General features: G+C 56.6%; 1 protein-coding gene across 1 annotated transcript in view; it reads left to right on the top strand.

Moving 5' to 3' along the window:
• The first annotated feature begins 916 nt into the window (after positions 1-916).
• SRCIN1 (SRC kinase signaling inhibitor 1) overlaps positions 917-22533 on the top strand; it is a 65722-nt gene continuing 44105 nt past the window's right edge. The window contains 1 exon segment of the mRNA XM_036268823.1: positions 917-1040. Within this exon segment, the coding sequence (XP_036124716.1) occupies positions 917-1040 (124 nt within the window).

The raw sequence follows: 22533 nt of genomic DNA, 5'->3' as shown, positions 1-22533 counted from the left end.
ACAGGGAACCTCGGCGCGCCCCGCTTGAGAGAAGGACCCGGGTGAGCGGAGTGCTGGGACCCGAGAGGGGTTCAGGAATGGGTGAGGCTGGAGACCGTGTGGGGAGGGCCTCGTAATGCCGGAAGAGGGGGCCTGAGGGGTTAAAATTTAGAGGGTTATGTGTGGAGGGGGGAGGGGGAAGACGAAGAAGGGGGGATGGATGGTGAAGACAGTGGGGGAGGGGAGGGGACCATCCAAGGTGGAGGAAGAGGAGGATGAAGGAGAGGCGAAGGGAATGGACAAGTGGGGGAGCATCAAAGGCCTCTTCCTCAGGTCCCAGAATGGGGTGCACGCACTTGGGTGGTGGTGGTAGGCGCTTTGAGCCAGTCCCCCAGGAAAAGAAGGGGATGCGTGCATTCTGGGGTTGACTGTGTTGCCAGGATACAAGCTTCTATTCCCCACCACCACCACCACCACCTCCCCCTCACCTCGAGGCCCTAGCCCTGGAGACCTCGGAGCCTAGGCAGCAGTTGCAGAAACTGGGGACCCGCTTCCAGCTCAGCGGGCGGGTAGGGAGGGGCCATGAGAGGGAGGGGTTGGGGAGGGGCATTTGATCTTAAGCCCTCCCTCTTAAGGGCAGGGGAGGGCGCCCCCAGCTGGGCAGAGCATCTGGGGTTAGTGTGGAGTTAGGTACTGCTGGAGGCTGAGGGGCAGGGGGCGGGGCTGGGAAGGGGATGCGCCCTGGCTCCCCCTCCCCTCCCACGCACCCCCCTGCTACGTCAGAAGCTCCCCGACTAGCTCCGAGTCCTATCGGTGGGGGCAGCAGGATGCTGGTGGAAGCCGAGGGGGCCGGCCGGGTGCCTCCGCAGCTCGGCTGGCAGGGCCCAGTGCGGTGCGTGCGGCTGCTAGTGCGAGCACCCCCGCCCCACCCCTCCCCATGCAGCCGTGGCAGTGCCTCCGGCGCTTTGCCCTGGCCTGGTGGGAGAGGACAGCTGAGGGCAGCTCCCGATCTCCCAGGGAGGAGACCGGACCGAAGGACCCCGGGGGCCCAAGAGAGCCAGGTGAGCAGGAACAGGGATTGTGTAAGGAGGGGGTCCCGGACTGTCTTTCGGTCTTCCCAAATACTATGCAACCAGGAGGTCTTTCAGCCCCCAACTTTAAGGAAAGTGGGTTCCCTGAGCTGAGGGTTCCTGGCTGAAGCCTTTCATAAGATGTTGGAGCTACTGTTGTTTTGGGAAACAGATGAAGGCTGGGAGTGGGGAGTATCTGACCAGACTTCCAGGCTTGTGGGTCTGAATATTTATTTGGCTTGGGGTTTGAGCACTTGGGGTGGGGGTGGAACTCTTGATATCTTGGTCCGGGTGACCTTGAGCCAGCTGCTTTGCTGTCTAACTCTGTGCCTCAGTTTCCCTCATTCCCTTGCGTATCTGTGTTGCTGATGTTAAAGAATTGATGATGCATTTGATGAAGACTGTCACTGTGAAAGTATGAGGCTCTGTCATCATTGGTGGCAGCAGTGATGGTGGTGGTTTCTGGCAAGGCTGTGCGTTTGTATGTATGTGGAGGATAGTTATGGTTTATGTGTGAGGCTTTTGCTGTTTCTGCTTGGTGTTGGAGCTACTGTGGGCAAGTGTCAGGGCCCGGCATTAACACAGGAAGGGGGCTCCAGGCAAGCTGAGAGTTGATGGGGCAGAGACTTAGCTGATGGCCTGGTATGAAAGCAAGGGCTGGGGTGAGAGCTATGGGCATTAGGGTGGAGGTTCCAAGAATAAGATTCCCCCAACCCAGACTGCCTGGCACCCAGGCACCACTGGCAGTGAGTGTAAAGGCTGTGTCCTGGCTTCCTGCCACCCCGCCTTGAGGACAAAAGGGTCTTTGTCCAGTGCCCCCCCAGCCCCGCTTCTTCCGCTCTTACCAGGATGGCTGGTCATGATGACCCTCGGGCTGGGATGGAGACTTGGGTCCCCCCATGTGCTCCGGGGATCTGGAAGAAGCAGCTGTGGTCCTCAGGCAGTGCTGAGTGTTGAGGGAGAGCTCTCCTATGGGAAGGGTCCCTGGGAATGAGACCTGCCCTGACTCCAGGTTTTCTCATTGTCTAATGTGGGAGTTCTGGGGTCTTTAAGACCTGATTCCTGCTGGGCTACAGATTTCTTAAAGATTTATAACAAGGTTGGGTGCTGGGATGCAGAGCCTCGGATGCTCTTTCTCTCTCTCTCTCTGGCCAGGGACCCATCCTGGAAAAAAGGGTTTAATTAAGAACCATTGATTCCTTCTTTGGCTTCAGGCATTGATCTCAATGGTGTGGTCAGAGCTGGCGGGTGGGGTGGTGGTGGTGGTGGTTGGTGGCATGACTGCCATCTGCCCAATGCCAACCTTGGCTTTCTCTAACAAAACCCAAGCTTCGGAGGGGGAGGGTGTTTTGAAGGGTTTTTTAGCGCCACCCCCACCTGAGGTTAGGTCTTGGGGAAAGAAGGCAGATGCAGTTAAGGATTTGAATGGAAGGAGCTGTCTGGGGTTCAAGGATCATCCTGAGTAGTGGGCCTGGGATCAGGAATGGAGAGGCTGCTGTGGTTGGGAGGGCTTCTGTGAAGGGGAGTCAGGAAGCAATTGAGGGGATCTGTGGAGGTGGGGCAGGCAGAGAGTTCAGGGGCAGGATCTAGGGGAAGGATCTAGGGCTTGCCACAAAAGCTTCTCTTTCGAGGAATCCCAAGCACTTATCTCCTCCAAGCCCTGGCAAGGAGATCCTGTTTCTTCCTTCCTTGTGTCCTCGAGGTTCTGAGAGGGACAGAGACCGCTCTGAGGCCCAGTGGGCCTGGGTCTGGCCTTTGAGCCTGGCTGCTTGGCCCAGTGGCCCCTGCCTAGGCACGGGGGCTGAGGGTGAGGCTCCTGGCAGCTTCGGATCTGGTCTCTGGGCTTGGTGAGAGTTGGGGGACAGATTGTGTCCCCCAAGCTCTGGCTGCCTGCTGTGGGGGAGTCAGTGCAGGTGCAAGCTTCAGTGAGCCACTGAGATGCTCTTTGAAGATTCCCTTGTTGACTTCCTAGGGCCTATTTGAGCAAAGATAATAAAAATCTGGCCGTCAGCGGTTTGAGGTCTGCATTCGCTTCCCCTTCTTTCATTCCCAGCTCTGAAAAGCGGAGATGAAGGCTTTGGATTTGGCTAGGAAGCAGGCTTGCCTGCCCCAAGGGAAGGAGGAGGGAGGGAGAGAGGGAGGGGGAGAGGTATGGAGAGAGGGAGGGAGGAAGGCAGAGGAGGGAGGACTGATTTCCTGGTAGCCTGGGGAGTTGTTGGGGAGGTGGGCAGAGGGGCAAGGGCATGTTCCCCAAATCCTGCCAGACAGCCTCAGGCCTTGATGGGATTCCTATGCCCCATACCCAGGCTCCAGCTTTGTCCTTCAGTTCCGGAGGCTGGGAGCCCTCCCCTCTCTGCTCCCTATTCCCACAGTCCCTTCTGTGCCCTCAGTTCCCCCACTTCCTTCTCTGTGACCTCCCCTTTCTCTGCCCCTGTTTCTCCTGCTCTGCCCTTTATGCTCCCTACCCCCTTGTCTCCCCCTCTGCTCCTCAGTTTCCCCTTTTCTTTTCTGTCTGCCCACTCCCATCTGTCTCTCTTCCTTTCCCCAGCCTAGGTCCTGCTTTCTAGGAGTGTCTAGTGTAGAAGGTTGAGAAGCCCAGTTGGGGGGTGGGAGGGCAGCTGCAGTCAGGAAGGGATGGGCCTGGGTTTATTACGGTCTGTCAGGTGCCACAGTCATCAGAGTCCAGACGGAAGGGGCTTCCGAGCACTTAGGGATGTGTGTGCGTAGGAAGGGCGTCGTCCCCTCCCCGCACCACAGCAGGCACCTTGCTCTGACATTGGGCTTCAGACTCCAGTTCTGCTGCCTTCGGCAGGAAAACAATGCCTCCAGCCTCTGGCCCCTCCGCCCTCCTGGTCACCCACTCTCCCAGGCATTGCTGCCCACTGTTCCCCTCACTCACTGTACCATCTCCAGGCTCAGAGGCAGCAAGGTGGCATTTTGATAGGCCTTTCTGGAGCCCCATCTAGACCCTGTGCCCCTTTGCCACCTTGTAAACCCCCATATGAAAGACAAGACTGTCATGGGGAGAGCACTGGACCAAGTAAAGACCTCATTAGGCTCCATCCTCAGTGCCCAATTGTTCAAATGACCTTGAGCAAGTCCCTTCTTGGTAGGGCCTTTTCCTCACCTGTGAAAGGAGGAGGTATGGGATGGATCATCTTCAAGGTCTCTTCTGACATTCCGCCCGTGTTGTGTCTCTCTTCTGGATGATTTGCATATGCTTTGCATATATTAATGATGACTGCTTGAAGGGAGAAGGTGCCACCCACAGGGACAAGAGTCCCACCCACCGTTCCCATTCCCCTTGCCCATTGGCTCATGCTTTCCCTGCTCAAATCTCCCAAGGGGTGGAAACAGAGGCTGGAGCATTCCCTGGGGAGGGGTCTGGCCCCAGAGTTCCGGCCCTGCTGGGGGCAGGATGGGGGGAAAACCCTAGTGGAAGGGGCCTTTGCCCTCATCCCTTTTGTTCCAAAAGGTCCAAACAAGGAAGCCAAGTGCTGTGTAAATTCACTAAAGTTGCCCATGGCTACCACAGGGTGTGTAGAACCCCATGAAGCTGGCAGAGGGGCCTGGGTGTCTCCCTCCTGCACCAGGAGGCCTGAGTACCCTCAGGATGTCAGGAGCTGAGCTAGGTGTAAGATTTCCTCCTCTGGCTTCAGCTCCCACCCAAGCCCAGGGCAAGTCCTGTTGCCGTGTGCCCTTGCCCCCTTCTGTCAGCCCCCTGGGCTCTGGGTATGTGTGGCTGGACCTGGGACCTGAGAGATGGTCACTGAGAGAGAACTAGTCTTTGCATCTCAGCCCTGCCCAGTCACCACACTAAAGGTGAGGTCCCCGGCTCCCTGCCCCCTGCAAGAGTTACAAACATCACTAGGGAGGGAAGGAGAACCTACTGCTCGGTTTTGCCCCCACCTCCACTGGCCCAGCCTGACCTCATGGGGACTACCCCCAGGGCCTCCTCCCTGCCACCTGGTACGTTTTCTATCTATGTCTGGCCCAGGCCAGTGCCCTGATCCCAGCCCTAGTCCTGCCTCAGTTCCCTTCACCCCTGTAATGCCCCTCACATGAGGCAAGACTGGGGTAAAGGTTGATGTCTGGAGAAGATAATGTGGGGCCTCTGAGTAATGGTGGGAATTTCTGAAGACAGGAGCAAAACGCCCTTCACCACCAAGGAGAACTGGGCCTGAGGCAATGCAGCAAAAGGGATCAGGTTAGATTTAGTCTTAGGGAGGGACTGTCCCAGGGGAAGATTAGTTTCTGACCATGAAATTGTTGTGAAAATTAAATGAAATAATAGATGAAAATGTCCCGCAGAGTTTCTGACACGTAATAAACAATAAATGGAATGGGGGTGGGAACAGATGTCTCTGAACCCGGAGAAGACCCTCCCCAGAGCCTGAGATTTAGGATTTTACAGGGGGTGAGGAGTTGGAGGAACCATTCCCAGAAGAGCGGTTTCTCCCACACTCAGTCTGCTCCTCCCCCACCGCGCCCTTCGCGCCCCACGCATGCCCTGGGCTCGGGGCCCAGCCACCCTGGGATACCCTGCCCTCTTTCTGCTGCTGCTGGGCAAACAGAAGGGGTTGGAGGCCGGGGAAACCTGTTCTTCTCCCCCTCCTCCTGTCTTTGCTCAGGTCAGCTGGAGAGAAAGCAGGCCCTGCTGCAGTAAGAGGAATGGAGGTTAGACAGGAAGGAACACGCCTGGTGGCGGTGGTGTGCCAAGGGTGGTCGTGTGAAGGTGGCCACTCCAGGGTGGGGAGCTCTGGTGGTGTTTTCTGCATCTTTTTCCTCAATGACAGGTGTGTATGAGCATGAGTAGGCTAGGGGCAGGGGACTGGTTGGTATGACCTTTGAGATGACCTGAGGAACTTGGTTGAACCTCGTGGCTGTTGTGGTTGGCAGAGTGCAGGGGGCCATGATGGAGAGGGGTTCAGAGCTGCTGGGGGAAAGAAGGGGACAGGGACGTCACTCTTTGATCCCCGAGGACAGAGAGGTGAAGAACAATGTAAAGAGAAAGCACTGAACTGGAGTCAGCATGTCTACTTCCCCTACTGCTGTGACCTGGGGCAAGTTCTTTGCTCTGGTCGTCAGTGTCCTTGGTGTGGGAAGAGGGTGGAACCAGAGAATCTCTAAGACCCTTTCTAGCTGTCAGTTTCTATCCACCTCCTCTCTCCTAGATAATACATGCCTGTCCACATAGAGGATGGGAAGAATATTTCCCAGCTCTAGCTAAACCAGGAAAAATGGAAATTTGGCCCAAGAGAATACTGGTGTGCATGTGTGCACACACACACCTTACAGTCCCTCCTGCTCCAAAGGCATACTTGCCTAAATCTGTCCTCTCAGCCTGGAGGGTAGATAAGGGAGTGGCTATAGGATTCAGCTATCATCTGAATCATAAACTCTGTTTTCCTCCCACCCCTGCAGAACTACCTAGTCACACTCCATTCCAGCCAGGGACTGTGATCCAGTTCGTATTTTCTCCCACTGAGGCCCCTCCAGCTGGTGGCTCCTCTCCGGGACAATCTCTTCCTGGTTCTTGGTAGCCTCAGCCACCTGGCCCAGTTGTCTGCATGTCCCGGTGTGGAGTCACGTAAGACTGGGAAGGAGGCGGATTTTCACAGGCCTGCCTTCTTCACCTCTGCAAACATCCTCACGCCCGCACTGGCTTTTCCACCCCAGCCACAGAGTGGCTAGAGACCCAGACCCAGACACCCCACGGAGGGGCCCTGGCTAGAGAGGCTTGTACAGAGCATAGGTGGTGGAAGGGGAGTGTTCCCCCATCCCCAGGGCGTATGATAATTGCAGACACAGGGTGCATCTGTGGTGTCACCCCAGACACCCACATCTGCCTTATTGGGGAAGAATTAAGGATCCTGCTCATCGGGAAGGCACTCTGAGGCTCACTGAAGCCCTTGCAGACATGCCCAGCCTCTCTGCCTGCTCTCCTGGGCTGTCCCCTGCCTACTCTGTCTGCCCCACCTCCTCAGTGGCCAGACTGGCCTGATGAATTTCCATTCTTGTCCCAGCCTCCTAAGAAAGTTAGGGCTCTGAAGAAAAGAGGGCTCTGACTTAGGACTTGCCAGCCCCCCCCACTTTTTAGGCTCTCCCTATCCAGAGTGCTCAGGGAATTTCTGGATGTTAAAACAAGAAGGCCTTTGAGGGGCTTCCTGACCCTCTTCCATGACGGAGGTGGGAGAGCAAGAGAGGGGCTCCTGGAGAGCCAGGAGTCATTTAAAGACGAAGCTCGGGGCCTGGCTGGTGTTGTTCAGTGGTTAGAGCACTGGCCCGTGCACTGAAGGGTCGAGGGTTTGATTCCTCATCAAGGGCGCATACCTGGGTTTGATCCCTAGTCCTTGTCAGGATTGTGTGGGAGGCAACCAACCAAAGAGACACATCGATGTATCTTTCTCTCTCCCTCTCCCTCCCTCCCTTCTACTCTAAAAATCAATGGAAAAAAAAAATCCTCAGGTGAGGATTAACAAACAAAAAAGATGAAGCTCAGGAACTCCTGGACCCAACAGCTCACCCCTGGTCCCTGGTTCATCAGCAGCCCAGGGTTAGAATCTGCCTCCCACCCCTAGGATGAGGCAGAAAGATACTGAAGCGAAGCCTTCTCTTCCTTAAGAAATAGTTTATACTGGAGCATGGAGGTTAGACTTAAGGCAGAACTTCCCAGAGGGCACTGCATGGGAGATAGCCTAGACAGGGGAGAGTGGATGGGAGGCAGCTTAGCTCAGTGGTCAAGAGCTCAGGTTCTGGAGTCCGACAAATCTGGGCTGGCATCCCAGCGCTGACTCACTGTGTGGTTTTGGGAAAATCACTTCACCTCTGGAGCTCAATGTCCTCATCTGTAAATTGGGGCTAATACAGGCCCAGTTCCTGGCACATCATAAACCTCCAATAGGTAGTAATTTCTTTGTCTTCATCTTCCTCCTCTCTCTCCAATTAAATGATCGAATGGGAGAACTTTCTCCCTGGAGGAAGCAGCTTACGTGAGAAAACCAGATTTGGGTTTTAGATCTCAGCCTATCTGGGGCTGGACCCCTGGAGCCGCCCCTTATGGCTTGTGGTGAGAAGGGAGCCAGTCCTCTGGAGTCTTCACTCCCCCGCCCCTGTGGCCCTCTGTCCACACCCCACCCACGACCCCCCACTGCCTCATCCAGGAAGTCCTCTGGGGCTAGACATGTTAGTGAGCATTCTTGATTTCTTCCCCTAGTCAATAGCCCAACATTTGGATACAACAGTTGTTTCTCCCTGGGATGCCTGCGTCTTGGGTAATCGGTGGGAAAATTGGAACCATGAGATTGGCAGGGGGCTCTGCAGACGCTTGCAGCCAGACGTGATGTGGGTGTGGATGGGTCTGAGCCAGCCAAGTGAGGCCTGTGCCCAAGAGGGTTCCCCGGGCCACAGCAGGATTGGCCTTGATGCTGCTCATCCCAGGGTGACTAGAGACAGATACAGTAGTCCCCCTTGTCTGCGGGGTAACGTTCCAGGACCTCCAGTGGATGCCTGAGACTGTGGACCCTATGCATATTATGTTTTTTCCTACTTATCCATACCTATGATAAAATTTAATTTATAAATTAGGCACAGCAAGAGATTAACCATAATAACTAATAATAAAATAGAACAGTTCTAACAATGCACTGTAATAAAAGTTACGTGAATGACTTTGGGGGCATTATTAAGTAAAATAAGGGTTCCCTGAGCACAAGCACTGGGATACTGACGATGGATCGGACAACCGAGCTCTGCGAACTGTGGGGGGCGGACACAGTAGGAACACTGGACAGAGGATGAGTCACGTCGTAGGTGGGACAGAGCAGGAAGGTGCCAGGTTTCCTCGTGCTCCTTAGGATGGTGCACGACTTAACACTTACGAATTGTGCCCTGGCCGGATTGGCTCAGCGGTTAGAGCGTCGGCCCGTGGACCAATGAGTTGCGGGTTCGATTCTGGCCAAGGGCATGTACCTCGGTTGTGATTTGTCCCTGGCCCTGGTCGGGGTCGTGCGGGAGGCAACCAGTCGATGTGTCCCTTTCAAGTCGATGTTTTTCTCTCTTCCTCTCTCTCTCTGAAGATAAATAGAAAAAATATCCTCGAGTGAGGATTAAAACAAATAAAATAAAACTTATGAATTGTTTATTTCTGGAATTTTACATGGAATATTTTTGGACTGCAGTTGACCACGGGTAACTGAAACTGCAGAATGCGGATAAGGGGTAACTACTGCAGCATGAGGGAGACAGCACAGTTAGAAGGACTTCCCTGTAGGGTGAGAAGAGGTGACTATAATGGACATTTGGGGCACCCTGCCTTGCAGTTTGAGGGTTGGGGGTGTAGAGCTTCGGGCAGTTTGGGGCAGGGGCGCCTTTTCCTGCACAGCCCATCCCAGTGCAAGTGTGTGAATGCTGTTGGGTGTGAAATGCCTGTTTCCTGCTACAGTCAGGGGAGGGGGACCTTCCTCAGGGTTAGGGGCTGAGTGGAGCAGAAGGGGGTCTCGGGCAGGGATAGGGTTGTCAGCAGAGCCTTGATAGCAGGCCCTCTGACTCTGAACCCGCCCACCTTCCAGAATAGGGTGACTTTGGTTGGGGAGGCAGATGAGCCCTCCGAGGCTCTGTCATTTAGGATCTTTGGGGGCACCCCAGGAAAGAGTCTGTCCCATTTCTGGGAGAACAAGCTTATAGGCTGTCTGTCCTGGGGACCTCATTCTGGGGCCCCTGTGCTTCCTGTGTGTCCTGCTGTCTGTCCTCTGTTTGTCTCCCACCAGTGTCTGCTCCCTCAGCCCCTGTTCTTCCTTCAACACCCAGCCTCTATTCTGCCTGCCCCCAGCCCCAGCGACCCCCAAAGGGACAGCTCCTAAGGCTCTGCCTGGCTGTCCCTGCCCCCTCCCCCCTGGCCCAAGGCCCCTGCCCAGCTCATCCCAGTTTGGGAGCCGTGCCCCAGCCCCTTCCTCTCTCTGACTCCTCTCCCCCAGCTCTGGCCATTCATTCACGACTTTCCTCCTTTCCTGTCCCTCACCCAGGGCTCCAGCGTGCAGCGGGAGGGAAGCCTCCAGGACTCTGTTCCCTCTGTTTAAAGTCTCCAGGTTGGTAAGCCAGGAGGGAGGCCTCCCCCACCATTCCACTCCACTGCTCCTCAGCCAGATGCCTCTCCCCAGCCTAGAGGGCCCGGACTGGGGGAGGGGGCCATCCCTGGTGGGCCCAGACCTTTGCCAGGGGAGGGGACAGCAGAGACCTGATCCTGGGGAGGGCACCTTCACCTTGCCTGGCAGAGAATGTGTCTGTGTGCATGTGTGTGCATGTGAGTTAGCGAGCGTGTGCAAGCATGTGTGCATGTACATGTGTGTGCTGGCGGCAAAGCTTCCATGTAACTGGGGAGGGTGGAGGAGACAGGAGCCCTCTGCTGAGGGGACTGGTGGCCTTGGGGGAGGGGGTCAGGAGCAAGGGGCCCTTCTCACAGGGAGCCCCTAATCCAGCCATGGCTAGAAGGTGGGGGATGGGAGAAGATGGGGCCACATCCAACCCCAATACATCTTTGTTTAGTTTATAGACACTTGCAAACCTGAGATCTCATTTCATTTATTCAGTTGTTTGTTCATTCCTTCATGTAATCATCCACTGATTCATTCAAAAAAGATTTATTGAATACCTTCTCTGTGCCAGTCACTGGGCTAGACTCAGAGTCCAAGAGTGACCAAGACAGGTGAGCCAGTAGAACTCAAGGGGTTGTCTGAATCCGCCAGCTGTGGGACCTGGGGCTATGGCCTGGCCAAATGAGTGTTGAGGGTCTGTCCCCCTCCCAGGGCTCTGACTCTATGTTCACTGAGGCCCCATCCGCCCCTGCTCCCTCTGCTGGCAGCTGCTAGGTACTTTATGTCCTTGTAGAGTGTTGACCCAATGAAGTGCCTCTAGCAGTGCGCCCCCACCAAAGCAAGCAGTGATCAGCCCCATTCCCTGGTGGCCCTGGGGGCTACAGGCAGCATTGTTGGGCCAGAGCCGAGGCCACTTCAGAGGGCCCCAGGGAGCCCAGGCATGGAGGGGACAACGGGCAAGGAGCCCACCCCTACTTCTGTGTCCAGGACCAGCAATCTGGAATTCTGAACTTGAGTCAGCCTGACCTGGGTTCTAAACCTCAGTTAAGCTATTTCCTAGCTGTGTGGCCTAGGGCAGACCACTTGCTCTTTCTGAGTCTCCATGTTCTTGCGGGTAAAACGGTGCAAGAACACCTGCCACGCACGTTGTTAAGAGTACAGGAAAAGCAGCGGCTTGTCCAGAGCCTGGCCCACAGCGGGGGCTGCGCAGTTGCCGGTTCCCTTTCTGTAGCCCCTCCCTGCTCTGGGGGTGGGCGGGCTGTGCGCTGGGTGCTGTCTGAGTGCTGCCCCCACCTTGGGAAAGGGGCTGCAGAATCCCCTCCCTGAAGGATGCCCTAGCCCCAATCCGGGCAGGCAGCCTGGGGAGGCAGCTCTCCTTGCCTCTGTGGCTGCCGCCGCCTTGATGGCTTTTTAATAACTTTGCTCGGAGACAAAATGCAGAGCACTCGTTTGTCTGCCTCTTAATTAAAATTACCGTTTTCCTAAAAGAGCAACGGCACTGCTCCCTTCCCTCCCCCATCCTCCGCTGTTGCCAGGAGAAGGCAGGAGTGACTAGAGACCACTAGAGACTGCAGTGCTTCCCCTCTGCCCTGTTGTCCTGGTCTTGCAGCCCCCTCCCCTTCCCCACAGAAACAGCAGAGGGCCTGCAGGGTGGGCCCAGAGGCAGGGAACCAGGGACTGGGCCGAATGCGTCTCTCTCTCACCCACCCTCTTCGGGAATATTTCCACAGGCAGGGAGCTCAATACCTTTCAAGATGTACTTTCCACCTCTGTAAAGGGGGGAGCAAGCATGTCCTGATTTGCCACCCAGAGTGGAATGAGACATGGGTGGGTTTTGAACAAGCGCTGTGAAGGATTGTTAGTATGACGCCTGGGGTAGGGGTGGGGAGGCGTCCACGGAGGTGGACACAGTGGGGTCAACCTCTCAATGTTGACTCTGGTTGCATAGAAGAGACCTTCGACTCCCTCTGTGGGCAGAGAAGGGAGTGGAGAGTGGAGGGCTGGCAAGGGGTGGAGGGGCTCATTTAGTTGCTGCTGAGTTGGGGGGAAAAGTCATCTGTGGCTAATGAGCCATAGATGCTACATTAAGCTCTGTCCATGTGTTAGTTCATTTCATCCTTCCAACCATCCTGTGAGCTTGATGCTCTTGTCTCATTTACAGGGAAGGAGACAGACCAGAGGGGTTAAGTTACATGCCCAAGATCACACAGATAATCCAGCGCAGCAGCCTCAGCCCTTCTCCTGCTTCCTTCTGCCTCTCTTAGATCTAGCCTCGAACCTCGTGCTGTATGTGGAGTGGTGCACCTTCGCCTCACTTCTGCGCTCTCCCCAGCAGGGTTTCTCTGTGGTTCATGCCTCTGAAAACTAACTGAGATTCATCTCCATCTTCCTCTTCCAACCCCGTTTCTGGTTCTGTTCCTGGGGAGACTTAGAGACTGAGGTTGGGTGGGGAGGGGAGGGTGGATGTTAGTTCCCATTGGCAGACCTCCTTTTGGTTCTAGCAGAGTTCTGTTCCACCTGGAGGAAAAGACCCATGGGGACAGTGACTCAGTGGCTTGGTTGTGACAGCTGCTTGGTTGTGAGACAAGGGGAGATGGTCTTATAGCTCCACCAATAAGACCACCTAGGAAAGTATTCTGGAGGGTGCTGGAGACATGGGAGGTGAGGAAGCCTGGGGCTAGGACAACACCCGGAGGGACCTCCTGAGATATCTGTCTCCACCAGCTCCCATGAGGCCTGGCCTTTCCCTCCGTGCGCCTTCACTTCTGAGATTCTTCTTCCAGGAATACCTTCCCTTTGTCACTTCCATTCCTTAGCCAGCACCCCCTGAAGTGCCCCTCCCGGACCACCTCTGGCTGACCCCTCTGAGCTCCCACAGCACCATCAGATCTCTTGTGGCCATTGTTTCTGGACATAAGAACCTACCACGTTTACTCTTGGGGACCGCAAACTCGGTGCCTTCAGGGGCAGGACATGGTGAAGCAGTGGATGAGGACAATAGGGAATGGTGGGGACTGTGGTGAGGAGAAGAGCACAGATGCCCTTTAAAGGCATGAAAATTCAAAGAAAAGAAAACAAAACACCACCAGCCAAACAAAATGCCTACATTTCAGTGTGGCCCCAGTGTGATTCTTGCTAACCTGTGATTAATTTATCTTGGCATCCTCACATTGCCCAGCACACAGTAGATGTATACTAATTGTTTACTGAACGAATACACAATCATACATGTGCCAGGCACTGCGCTAACTTTACATATTTCTTTCTTTCCATCTTCCCAAGGCAGGCATCATTTTTCCCATTTTGCTCTTAAGGAAACTGATGGCCAGAAAATTAAAATGACTTGTTCAAGGTTGTGTGTATGGGAAGTGGCCGAGGCAAGATTTGGGCCTTAGCTTGCTGTGTCCTTCCCACTCTGTTTGGCCATGAGTGTGTGTGCCTGTGACACAGGACACAGCACCCAGTACCCTCCTGGCTGACATGCACTGCATGCCTGTGTGCAGGTAGGGTGGAAGAGATGAGGCTGCAAAGGCAAGGAGGGTGCCACTCACTCCAGTGCACCCCTCCTCCCGCAGCTTCTGGTCTCATCCCAGCAGCCTGAGGATGGCGGCGGGGTGACAGGTGCCGAGCTGCAGAGATGACAGCACTGCTGATTCCCCCATAATTACTGTCTGATGAGACGCCAGAATTAGCCACAGTGCGAGCATGGGATACAGACTGAGGGCACAGTTAGGGAAGCAGCGAGGGGTGGGGGAGCTTCTTATTCCAAGCCTGGGCCCTCTGGCAGCAGGACACGGGCAGCACTGGGGAGGAGGAAGTAGGCTGGGGAGAGGAAGCACTGTGTGGTTAATATGCATCAGATATTATCTTGTGGGCTGTGGTTTTCCAGTACTCGAAGTGCGACTGGGCTATACCCCTGAGATGGTTGGCTGCCAGACAGGGCATCCAGGCCCTGAGGCCACGGACTAGAGCATTAGAAGCAGAGCAGCCTGCCCACAGACTCCTGGGCATACCCTTTGGTGCCTCGAGCTTGGATCTGCCTTGCTGGGGCTCTGAGGGGCCTAGTTGCTAGGAAGGGGCTAAGACCCAGAGCCGACTCCTTGAATCACATCAGCGAGGCCAGGCACTGAGGGCAGATGGAAGGGCCTGGAAGGAGCAGGCAGGATCAGCTGACCTTGCCAGGACAGTCATCCATCCAGGCAGGAGGAGTACAGCTGACCCTGAGGCCTGAGGTCAGGGAAGGCCTGAGAGTGAGGAGGAGGAGGCAGGAAGGGACATCTGGCTCAGAGCAGGGCTGTTTGCCCCGGGCTTCTTTCCCTGGTACACATGCTGGGAGCAGGGGATGGCCTGTGAGGACAGAGCAGAAAGGGGTCATCTGGGCTGCTCAGACTTCATCTGGACCTTTGGAGTAGTTTTGAAGGCCACCAACTAAGAGGGGTGGTGACAACATGGGGCTCACCCAGCAGATGGCAGTGCAGGTGGCTGGGGAGGGGGGCAGAAGCCAGGCCACACAGAAGGACCTGAGGTGTTGGGCTCAGGAGAGAACATTCAGGTTCAGGACACTCCATCTTCCTCCAAAGAGAGGGGTTGTGTCCCTGGGTCCCTGTGCGGGCCATGGACACAGATGCTGGCTCATTGTAAGGAAGCAAGAACCCTACAAGATGATTGGTGCTTTGATTGTAATGAAGTCTCCGTTCTTGGAGGTATCCAAGCCCCGGCGGCACGGTGTTCCTGAAACAGGGAGGCACAGCCTGTGCGGGGCTGGGGAGACCACCCAGCTACGGTGCGAGAGAGGGCTGGGAAGGTAGGTTCCCCAGAGGTTCTTTCAGGACTGTGCAGCCCTGTCCGGCCTGGGCCTCTGTGGCCCTGGGGCAGCTCTGCCCATGCCCCTCCTCCCGCCTCCCAGCAGTGCCCTGGGGAGAGTCCCTTGGCTCTTCCAGTGCTCGGCCTCTTTGAAGAGGATGGGGTTGGGGTCTGTCTTCTCTGGGGAAGAGGGCTGTTTGAGTGCTCCCTTCTCAGGGAGTTGGCTAGAAGGAGGAGACACAGGGCTGTGGCTCAGTGTCTTGGACAAAGACTCAGGGGTGCCTTGGTGGCAGGATCAGCATCTTCCTTGGGGGCAGCAAGGTGTAGGGAAGGAAGGGAGACCTGGGCTGAGAATCCCCACAGCTGAGATCAGGCTCAACTCTGACCCTGGACAGTCACCCCTTCCTGAACCTCCACTTCTTCTCCTGCAGAATGGGGGAGAGCAGCCTCCCAAGGTGACTCTGAGACGTGACCGATAATGGCCGCAAGAGCCCTGTAGTCTGTCATGACTGTGGGGCGGGGCGGGGCGGGTTCGGGTCTTTTGCAGATAGATGGAGAGACTGCTTATTTCTCCCCTGCCTTCCAGCCTGTGCTCCACCTTCCTGGATCCTGGGAAGGTTCTGGTTGGACAACAGGGAGAACCTCCGAAAGATGCCCTTGGAATCTGATCGGGCTTCTCCGGTCAGACTGGACCCAGGGGTTGGCAGGAAATTCGCTGAGTCTCCTCCTGCCTTCTCCGAACTCCGGGCTCCCTTCCTCCTGCTTCCTGCAGTCTCTCGGGGTACCAACCCTGGCACCCTACATTCTTGGTTGGCTTGCCGGGCAGGAGAGTAACTGTCCCATGAGGTGAGGGCTGAGCCGTGTCCTTCACCCTGTGGCAGCAGGTGGAAGCAGGTCAAAGGCTCGCAGCCCCCCACCCTGGGGAGGAGGCTGAGCATCTCTAGAGGCAGAACATGGGCTGGGAGGACCGAGAGGAGCATCTCAGTCCTTGGCATTGCCTTGGTGGAACATTGGTCAGAGTGGCGTGGCCTTGAAGTCACTAGGCCCATACATCTATTTCAAGACAGAATGTAAACACTTCAGCAGTGAAACTGAACTTGACAAAGTAGGAGAGGGGCCGAGGAAACTGCCCTCCTGAGAAGGTGCACCTGGACTCAGGATGGTTAATGGGGTCCTTACTGTCTTGCACCTCAAGGGGGGAGACGCACTGATGGAGCGCCCAGGTGTGCTGCCATCTCTCAGTGTCCTCGGGCACAGCACCTCATCTGTCCTGTGGCATCTAAGATGGCAGAGTGGTGAGTCAGGGTGGCATCTGCGCAGGCCCAGTGTGCCTCTCTGCATGCAGGTGCAGGTGAGGGTTTGGGACTGTGCATGTGTGAGTGAGCATGCGCTGGGCATGTGGGCACGAGCCATAGTGCCCAAGGGTGACGGCAGAATGTGAGTGAGCAGAAGCGCGTGCTTGGACTCGGAGGCAGCGGGACCTTGACCATCTTGGTGACGAAGGCAGCTATCTGGGTGCTGGCAGGGAAATGCCTCCGAGAGAGCCTGACCCATGAGGGGTGGTGTTGCTGAGGAGGCTGTGAAGGGGTCTGGCCAGCCGAGGCTCCTGCCCCGCATTTACCTACGAGGCCCTGGGTGATTACTGGGTATTGACAGCACTTCCCTGTGGTGAGGCGGGTGATGGATGGGGCTTCCACCCCTCACTTCCAACAGATTGGGGTCTCTTCCCATGGGAACAGGATGGCTCCCCCTGGGCAGACTTTAGGGGCACGGTAAAGGTCCCTTGCACACACCCACTGCCCTGGCCTTAGCACCTGAGGCTGGACCGTCCCTTGGGGGAGGAGCTCTGGCAGCCTCCTTGGAGAGGTGGCAGAGCCGGGAGGACCGGCGCCTACCTCCCTGTCTTCCCACCCTCTCGTGTTCACTCCTTCCCTTCCTCCGGCCTGTGTTCCTCTCTGCTGCCTCTCCAAGGAGACGTGAGGCTGACAGGACACCTTCCCTGGCGCATGATGGTACAGCTGCCACGCGGGAGTCAGCTTGAACGGGGCACCGAGTGGGCACATGGCAGAGCTGTTCACGGCTTTTCCAGCAAAGGCTTCAGACGGGGTGACGTGCTCCCTTCTGCACCCCCTCCCTTCCTGATCTTCATTAGTAGCTAAAAATCAAAATCCTTCAGTCCTGGGTCTGATCAAATTCTGACAGCAGAGTGAGAGGAAGTCGGGCGATTGGGTAGATCAGGAGCGAACTGTCCCCCACTTGGTCCCTAGGCTGGTGCCCTTGCGCAGTGTGCACCGCATTCCTATCTGAGCGCTACTAGCTTTGAAGACCAAAAACTAATGAAGCTCAGAGAGGCTGCTGATGCTCAAGGTCGCGCAACTAGTCAACGGCAGAGCTGGGTTTGAACAGAGCTTTCTCGTCCCCCAGTTCAGTGAGTTTTGGTGATGCCATAGCTTGGTGCCCTTGCTCGGGGAGGTGTGCGGGGACAAGGGGGAGGGGAGTATATCTGAAATTCTGGTCAAGGGGCTGGCTTGTTGGCTCTTTTGCAAAGGGGGTGGTCTTGTTCGAAGAGTGTGGTCAGGACACCATGCGGGGACCCTGATTCTGAGTGGTGAGCATCCCCCTGCCTGTGGTGGGCACCTGGGGGGTGGCCGAGCTATGACCCACAGCTCTGCTCTGTTGGGCCCAGGGTTCCATGGCACGTTTTCCACCTCTCTGCTGATCCCTCCTAGGGAGGCTGTGAGTCTGTGGCCTCCTGGGGCCTGCTGCCTGGAGAGGGGTTCCCTTGGCGGTTGCTCTCTGGGAAGGGCCATAGAAGGGTGGAAAAATCCTCGTCCCTGAGAACCAGGACGCCTGGGTTCTATTTCTGGCTCTGCCCCCAGCTCCTGTATGACCCGGTCCGGTTTGTTCTCTGTGCCTCGTTTCCTTGGTCAGAGGAGGGAGAGCAGAGCATGGTTTTCAAGACAGAGACGGGTGAGCAGAACAGTCTCGAGTTCACGCTCCTGCCTCGGAGAGAGAGCCGCAGGGTTGGAGGGCTGCTGTGCTGTGTGGCTGGGGACGTGGGCAGTGGGGCCAGGGCGCCGCAGGGCCGAGGCAGGGGCTCCACAGCCATGCAGAGCCGGGGCCGCTGGGGGGACGGTGCTGAGGCCCAGCCTGCTCCTGACGTGCCTGTGGGTCTCCTTGCCTCGCCCAGTTCTGTCCGGCAAGACCCCCAGTCTGGTTGGAGTGGTCCCTCTGCCATCAAGAGGCCCCAGCCTGAGGGAGCTTCCAATCTGATGAGGTAAACAGGGGCCTTACCCCATCGCTTCTCAGAGGAGGCACTGCCCTGCCCTGCCCTAGGGACTGTCCAGTCTAAGGAGGCTCTGTCCTAGGCGAGTCCCTAGTCTGGTGGGGGAACATGGGCCTGGCCCTGGGATGTGCCTAGTTTGAGGGACGAGGCCCTGCCCTAGGTGCTCCCTCTGAGCACGTGGACAGATCAGCAGGACAGAGTCACAGCCTTGGGAGGGGTGAGAAGGAAGTGCTGGCAGAGGCAGCATCTGACTGGGCCAGTGCCCACCCACCCAGGGCACCCAGTACCCGCTCCCTTCACATTCTCTTTGGGGGGGGGGCAGAAGCTCTACTGGGAGCTGCTCTCCTCACCCCCCTTGGGCCCCCCTCCATGCAACAGCTCCTCCCAGGCAGGTGAGCTCTCCCTCCCTCAGCCCTGCAAGGTCCTTTAATTAGATTCCAACTCGTTTACCAACTAAGTGGCCTTCCGTGGGTTTTAAATCTGTGCAAATTGGCTTGTGTTTTTCTGCCTGCGTGAAGCTGTGACTGGCAGTGCCCTGCACTCTCCCTTGCCTCCCGCTCCCTCTGGGCTCTGTGGTCCCAGCCCCCAGCCCACTGGGTGTGGATGCCCAGCTTCCCTTGGGGCTGCGGTGCAGCAGGGCTTCCTGGGCAAGGGGGTGGAGGAAACCAGAGGGTCGTGGGCCACAGCCCTGTTCTCCCTCTTTCCCCCTGAGCCCTGGGGAAGGGAGTCCACCTGGTGACTATCCTTAAATTACTCAACCTCCCTGGTCCTCAGTTTCCCTTGCTGTGCTGTGAGGAGAATCCACCTGCCCCGGGCCCTTCACAGTGGCCCTGTAGGTCAGTGCTGGGTGCTGGGGAGAGGCATCATGTGTGTCACCAGCCAAGGTCACCTGCCTCTGATGCCCTCACCTGCCTCCCTCACCACTGCAGTGTCCAAGAACTGGTCCCTCTCGGGGAGGTGGGTTCTGTCTGGCCTCTTCCCACTCCTCTGTCCTCCCTCTCACACTTCATAGGGAGGGGAGCTGGCTTTCCTTGGGGACCCAGTGATGACAGCTCGCCTGGCCTTGCCCTCTACTCTGTAGTGTCCCTGCTCCCAATCACCAGGAAGTCACCTTTATGGTCTAACCATCTCCTCCATGCTTTTAAGTCAGCTCCCTTTCCTCTCAGGCCTCCCTCCCAGGGGTTCCCCTTTCCCATCCTCTCTGTTTTCCCTCCCAGCCCAGACAGGCTCTTCTGAGGTAGCTGACATTCAGGGGAGGTGGCTGGGTTAGTGGGGAATGTGGAAATATAGGGGGCAGGTGTGGGGGTTTCTGGCACCCGCCCTGAGCCAGGAGCTGGACATAAAGCCCTGTCCCTATTCTCAGCCCAGCTGCCTCCTCCTCTCTGACTGCCCTTGCCCCTGCTGTCCACCCCCACCTCTGAGGCTCTGGTTGGAGTGACAGGGAGACTCAACAGGGCGTTGGGCATTAGCAATTTGGGGGGATATTACACAGGAATGTTTACAGAAAGGCAATTGCCTGGAAAATGACTTTGGTTGCTGTGGTATGGGGTGGAAAAGATGGTTTTAGAAAACAGACACAGATGGGCTTCTGCTGCAAGGACCCATGGCAGGGACAGAGGGGCATTGGGCACACACGGAGCCCAGAGCAGGGACACCCAAAGACAGGGGGTGGGCAAGGGTTGATCCCCTCACCTGGTCAAGGGGCCCACAGCCTCTGCCAAGCTTGACCTTTGGCTTCTGTCCTCTGACCCCCCAGCACAGTGTGTTTCATGACTGCAGCCGGCATCCAGCAGGCTGAAGTTGTCAAGCACAATTGATGGTGGCAGTTGCCTCGGGGCTTTTCCTGGGTGACTTGGGCTCCTCTTGCTTTGGCTGCAGACAGTGGGACTGGGGAGCTCTGAGCTGCAAGTTGTTTTTGGGCAAGGCGCTGTGCGGTCTGAGCGAGGCCCCCCGCCCTGCCAGCAGTCTCCATGCACCGCTCCGTTCGCCATGTTTCGGGCCCCACTGGGCTTCCTGAGCTGGTGCCTAGCCCCCACCTCTGCCCAGGCAGTGGATGGGGACACACCTGTGAGGCCTCTCAGATCCCCAAGGGAGGGACCTTGACCAGCCTCCTGATCTCCAGGGAGAGGGAGACAGGGACCTGAACTCCAGGTCCTGAGCTGCGGGTCCTCCCAGCAGGGACCCCAGAGTCCTTTTCTCTCTCCTGTAGCTTTGCTCTTCTCTCTACTCTCTCCCCTTCTTCTTCTGCTTCCCTCTTCCTCACCTCCTCTCTTCTCCACACTCTCTTCCTTTGAAGATGATGTCATGTGTGAACGTTGGCCATGGGCAACCAGAGTAAATGGTGACATCTGGGTAAAAATGCCAGGTGGGAATGGGCTTGATGACTTACCAGACGGTGCCACTAAAACGTAGGGAATCTTAATTCTCATCATGAGTTACAGTGATCTCACGTAAAAGAATGCAATGGAGGATAAAAATAAATCAGGCTCATAAATAAACATGGAATTTGAAATTGGTGGAACAAATAATGTAGCTCTCTTCCCTGTGCCTTTTTCTGCAGCCGGCCACCGGGGGGCGCCAACCTCTTCTTGGTCACTCTGGGCTTGGCAGCCTTCTCTTCCCCACCGCCCAGGCTGGGAGGGCGGAGCTGAGGATGACAGAGCCCGCCTTCCCCACCATTCCCTTCTTCTTATTCTGAGCTGGATTTCACGAGTCCCAGGCATCTTCCCTGTAGCTTGAATCTCTGACTCAAAATTGTGGTCAGCTTTGCACATTGAGAGTCCTTGGAGAGGTGGCAAACCCTACAGCCCCAAATGATTCCCCAACCCCATCCCTCAGAGGTCTTCAGTCCCAACAGTCTGCCCCTTCTCCAGTGTACCCCCCCCCCCCCCGCTCTGCTCCCCCTCCAGGGCTTCCCACACCTTCCCCTTCCCTCAGAGCTCCCTGCCTCTACCTTTCCACCTGAGTCCTCCAATTCCTGTGTCCCTGCCCCAGTAGAATCCAGCCCTGCGTACCCTTTCAAGGCCTCCCTGGTCGCCCAAGACCCCTGCCTGCATGGACCCCTCACCGCCACCCCTGCCACTGAACAGGAAGCATCCATCTGCTCAGGGCTGGGTTTCCCAGAGCCCACTGCTCGCTAGATTGCAAACGATCTCCCGGGCTCTTCGCCGGGCTGCTCCGTCCAGGGAGGGTCAGGGAGGCTGTGAGGACTTGGTGGGGCTGGAGCAGGCTTGGGGTAATGAAATGAGAAGCTGTCCTGCTAGGGCCCAACAGCTCTGTGCCAAGAATGTCTTTAATTCAAAACAATGTACTTTCCCCTCCATTGTCTTACCAGCTCCTCACTCAGTACCCCTGGGCAGGGTTGAGAGGTTAACATCCCATTTCACAGATTAGTGCCCTCAGGCTCCCAGAAGGAAGAGATTTGTTCATAGACTGGATAAGTAAAGGGATGGCTAACCCAGGGTGCCTCAGGGAAGGAGCTGACTCTATACCCAGAGTGGCCCTCGCCTGAGTTTTTTCCTGGCAGTGCTAGACTTCAGGTGCCTAGGCTCAAAGGGATACATTCACGCCCGAGCCCTGGAGCTCCCAGGGGCCTGCTTCTCCTAAGGGTACAGGATGTTCCCCAACCCAGAAGCGTAGGCCAGTCCTCCCAGGCCACTGGGGCCCTGCAGAAAGGAGGGGAGCTAGAACCCCTGGGTTATGCGGGGACCTCATCTCTTTCCCCAGCTGAGTCTCTGTCTTTGTTAAATAAAGCCACGGATCTGAAAGGTTCTTAAATAGATTCTAAATCTTTTCAAGTCAAAGCCCCTTCTTCCCACCACCGCTCAGAGACAGCAGTTGTATCTCCTGCCCACTCCCCTCCCTCTGACACCCCACAGAGTCCAGCTGCTGCTTCATCCCTGACCCCTCTCTCTGTCAGTGCCTGGGCACCTGAGGGGTGAGTCCTGGCTTCCAGGAGGCAGGAGGAGTTAGTCTGCGCTTCACTCTCTGCTCAGGCCTGCTCACCCCTCCCCACTACCGCTGCCCACATGCCATTTATAGGACTGCAGTCATCAACAGGGCTGTCCCCGCAGCTGCTTCCCCTTTGCCCTTCCCACTGCCTGCTCTAGTAGCCTGGACCCCTCCCTCCCAGACCTGCCTCGGCCCCTTTAACCAACCTGGAAGGGCCTGGTGACCCTGGACCTCTCCACAGTCCCTGTTTGTCCCACCCCAGACTCCCTCCTTAGGAACCAGGGAAGGAGGTGCCAACATGGAGGGTAGGGTCAGGAGGAGCTGCTGTTCTGGGCCCAGGAGGGCAGATGAG

This window comes from Molossus molossus, unplaced genomic scaffold (genome assembly GCF_014108415.1).
Source record: "Molossus molossus isolate mMolMol1 unplaced genomic scaffold, mMolMol1.p scaffold_m16_p_19, whole genome shotgun sequence".
In the NCBI taxonomy this organism is placed as follows: Eukaryota; Metazoa; Chordata; class Mammalia; order Chiroptera; family Molossidae; genus Molossus; species Molossus molossus.
The sequence above is the reverse complement of the archived record's forward strand: the minus strand, read 5'-3'. Positions and strand labels throughout refer to the sequence as shown.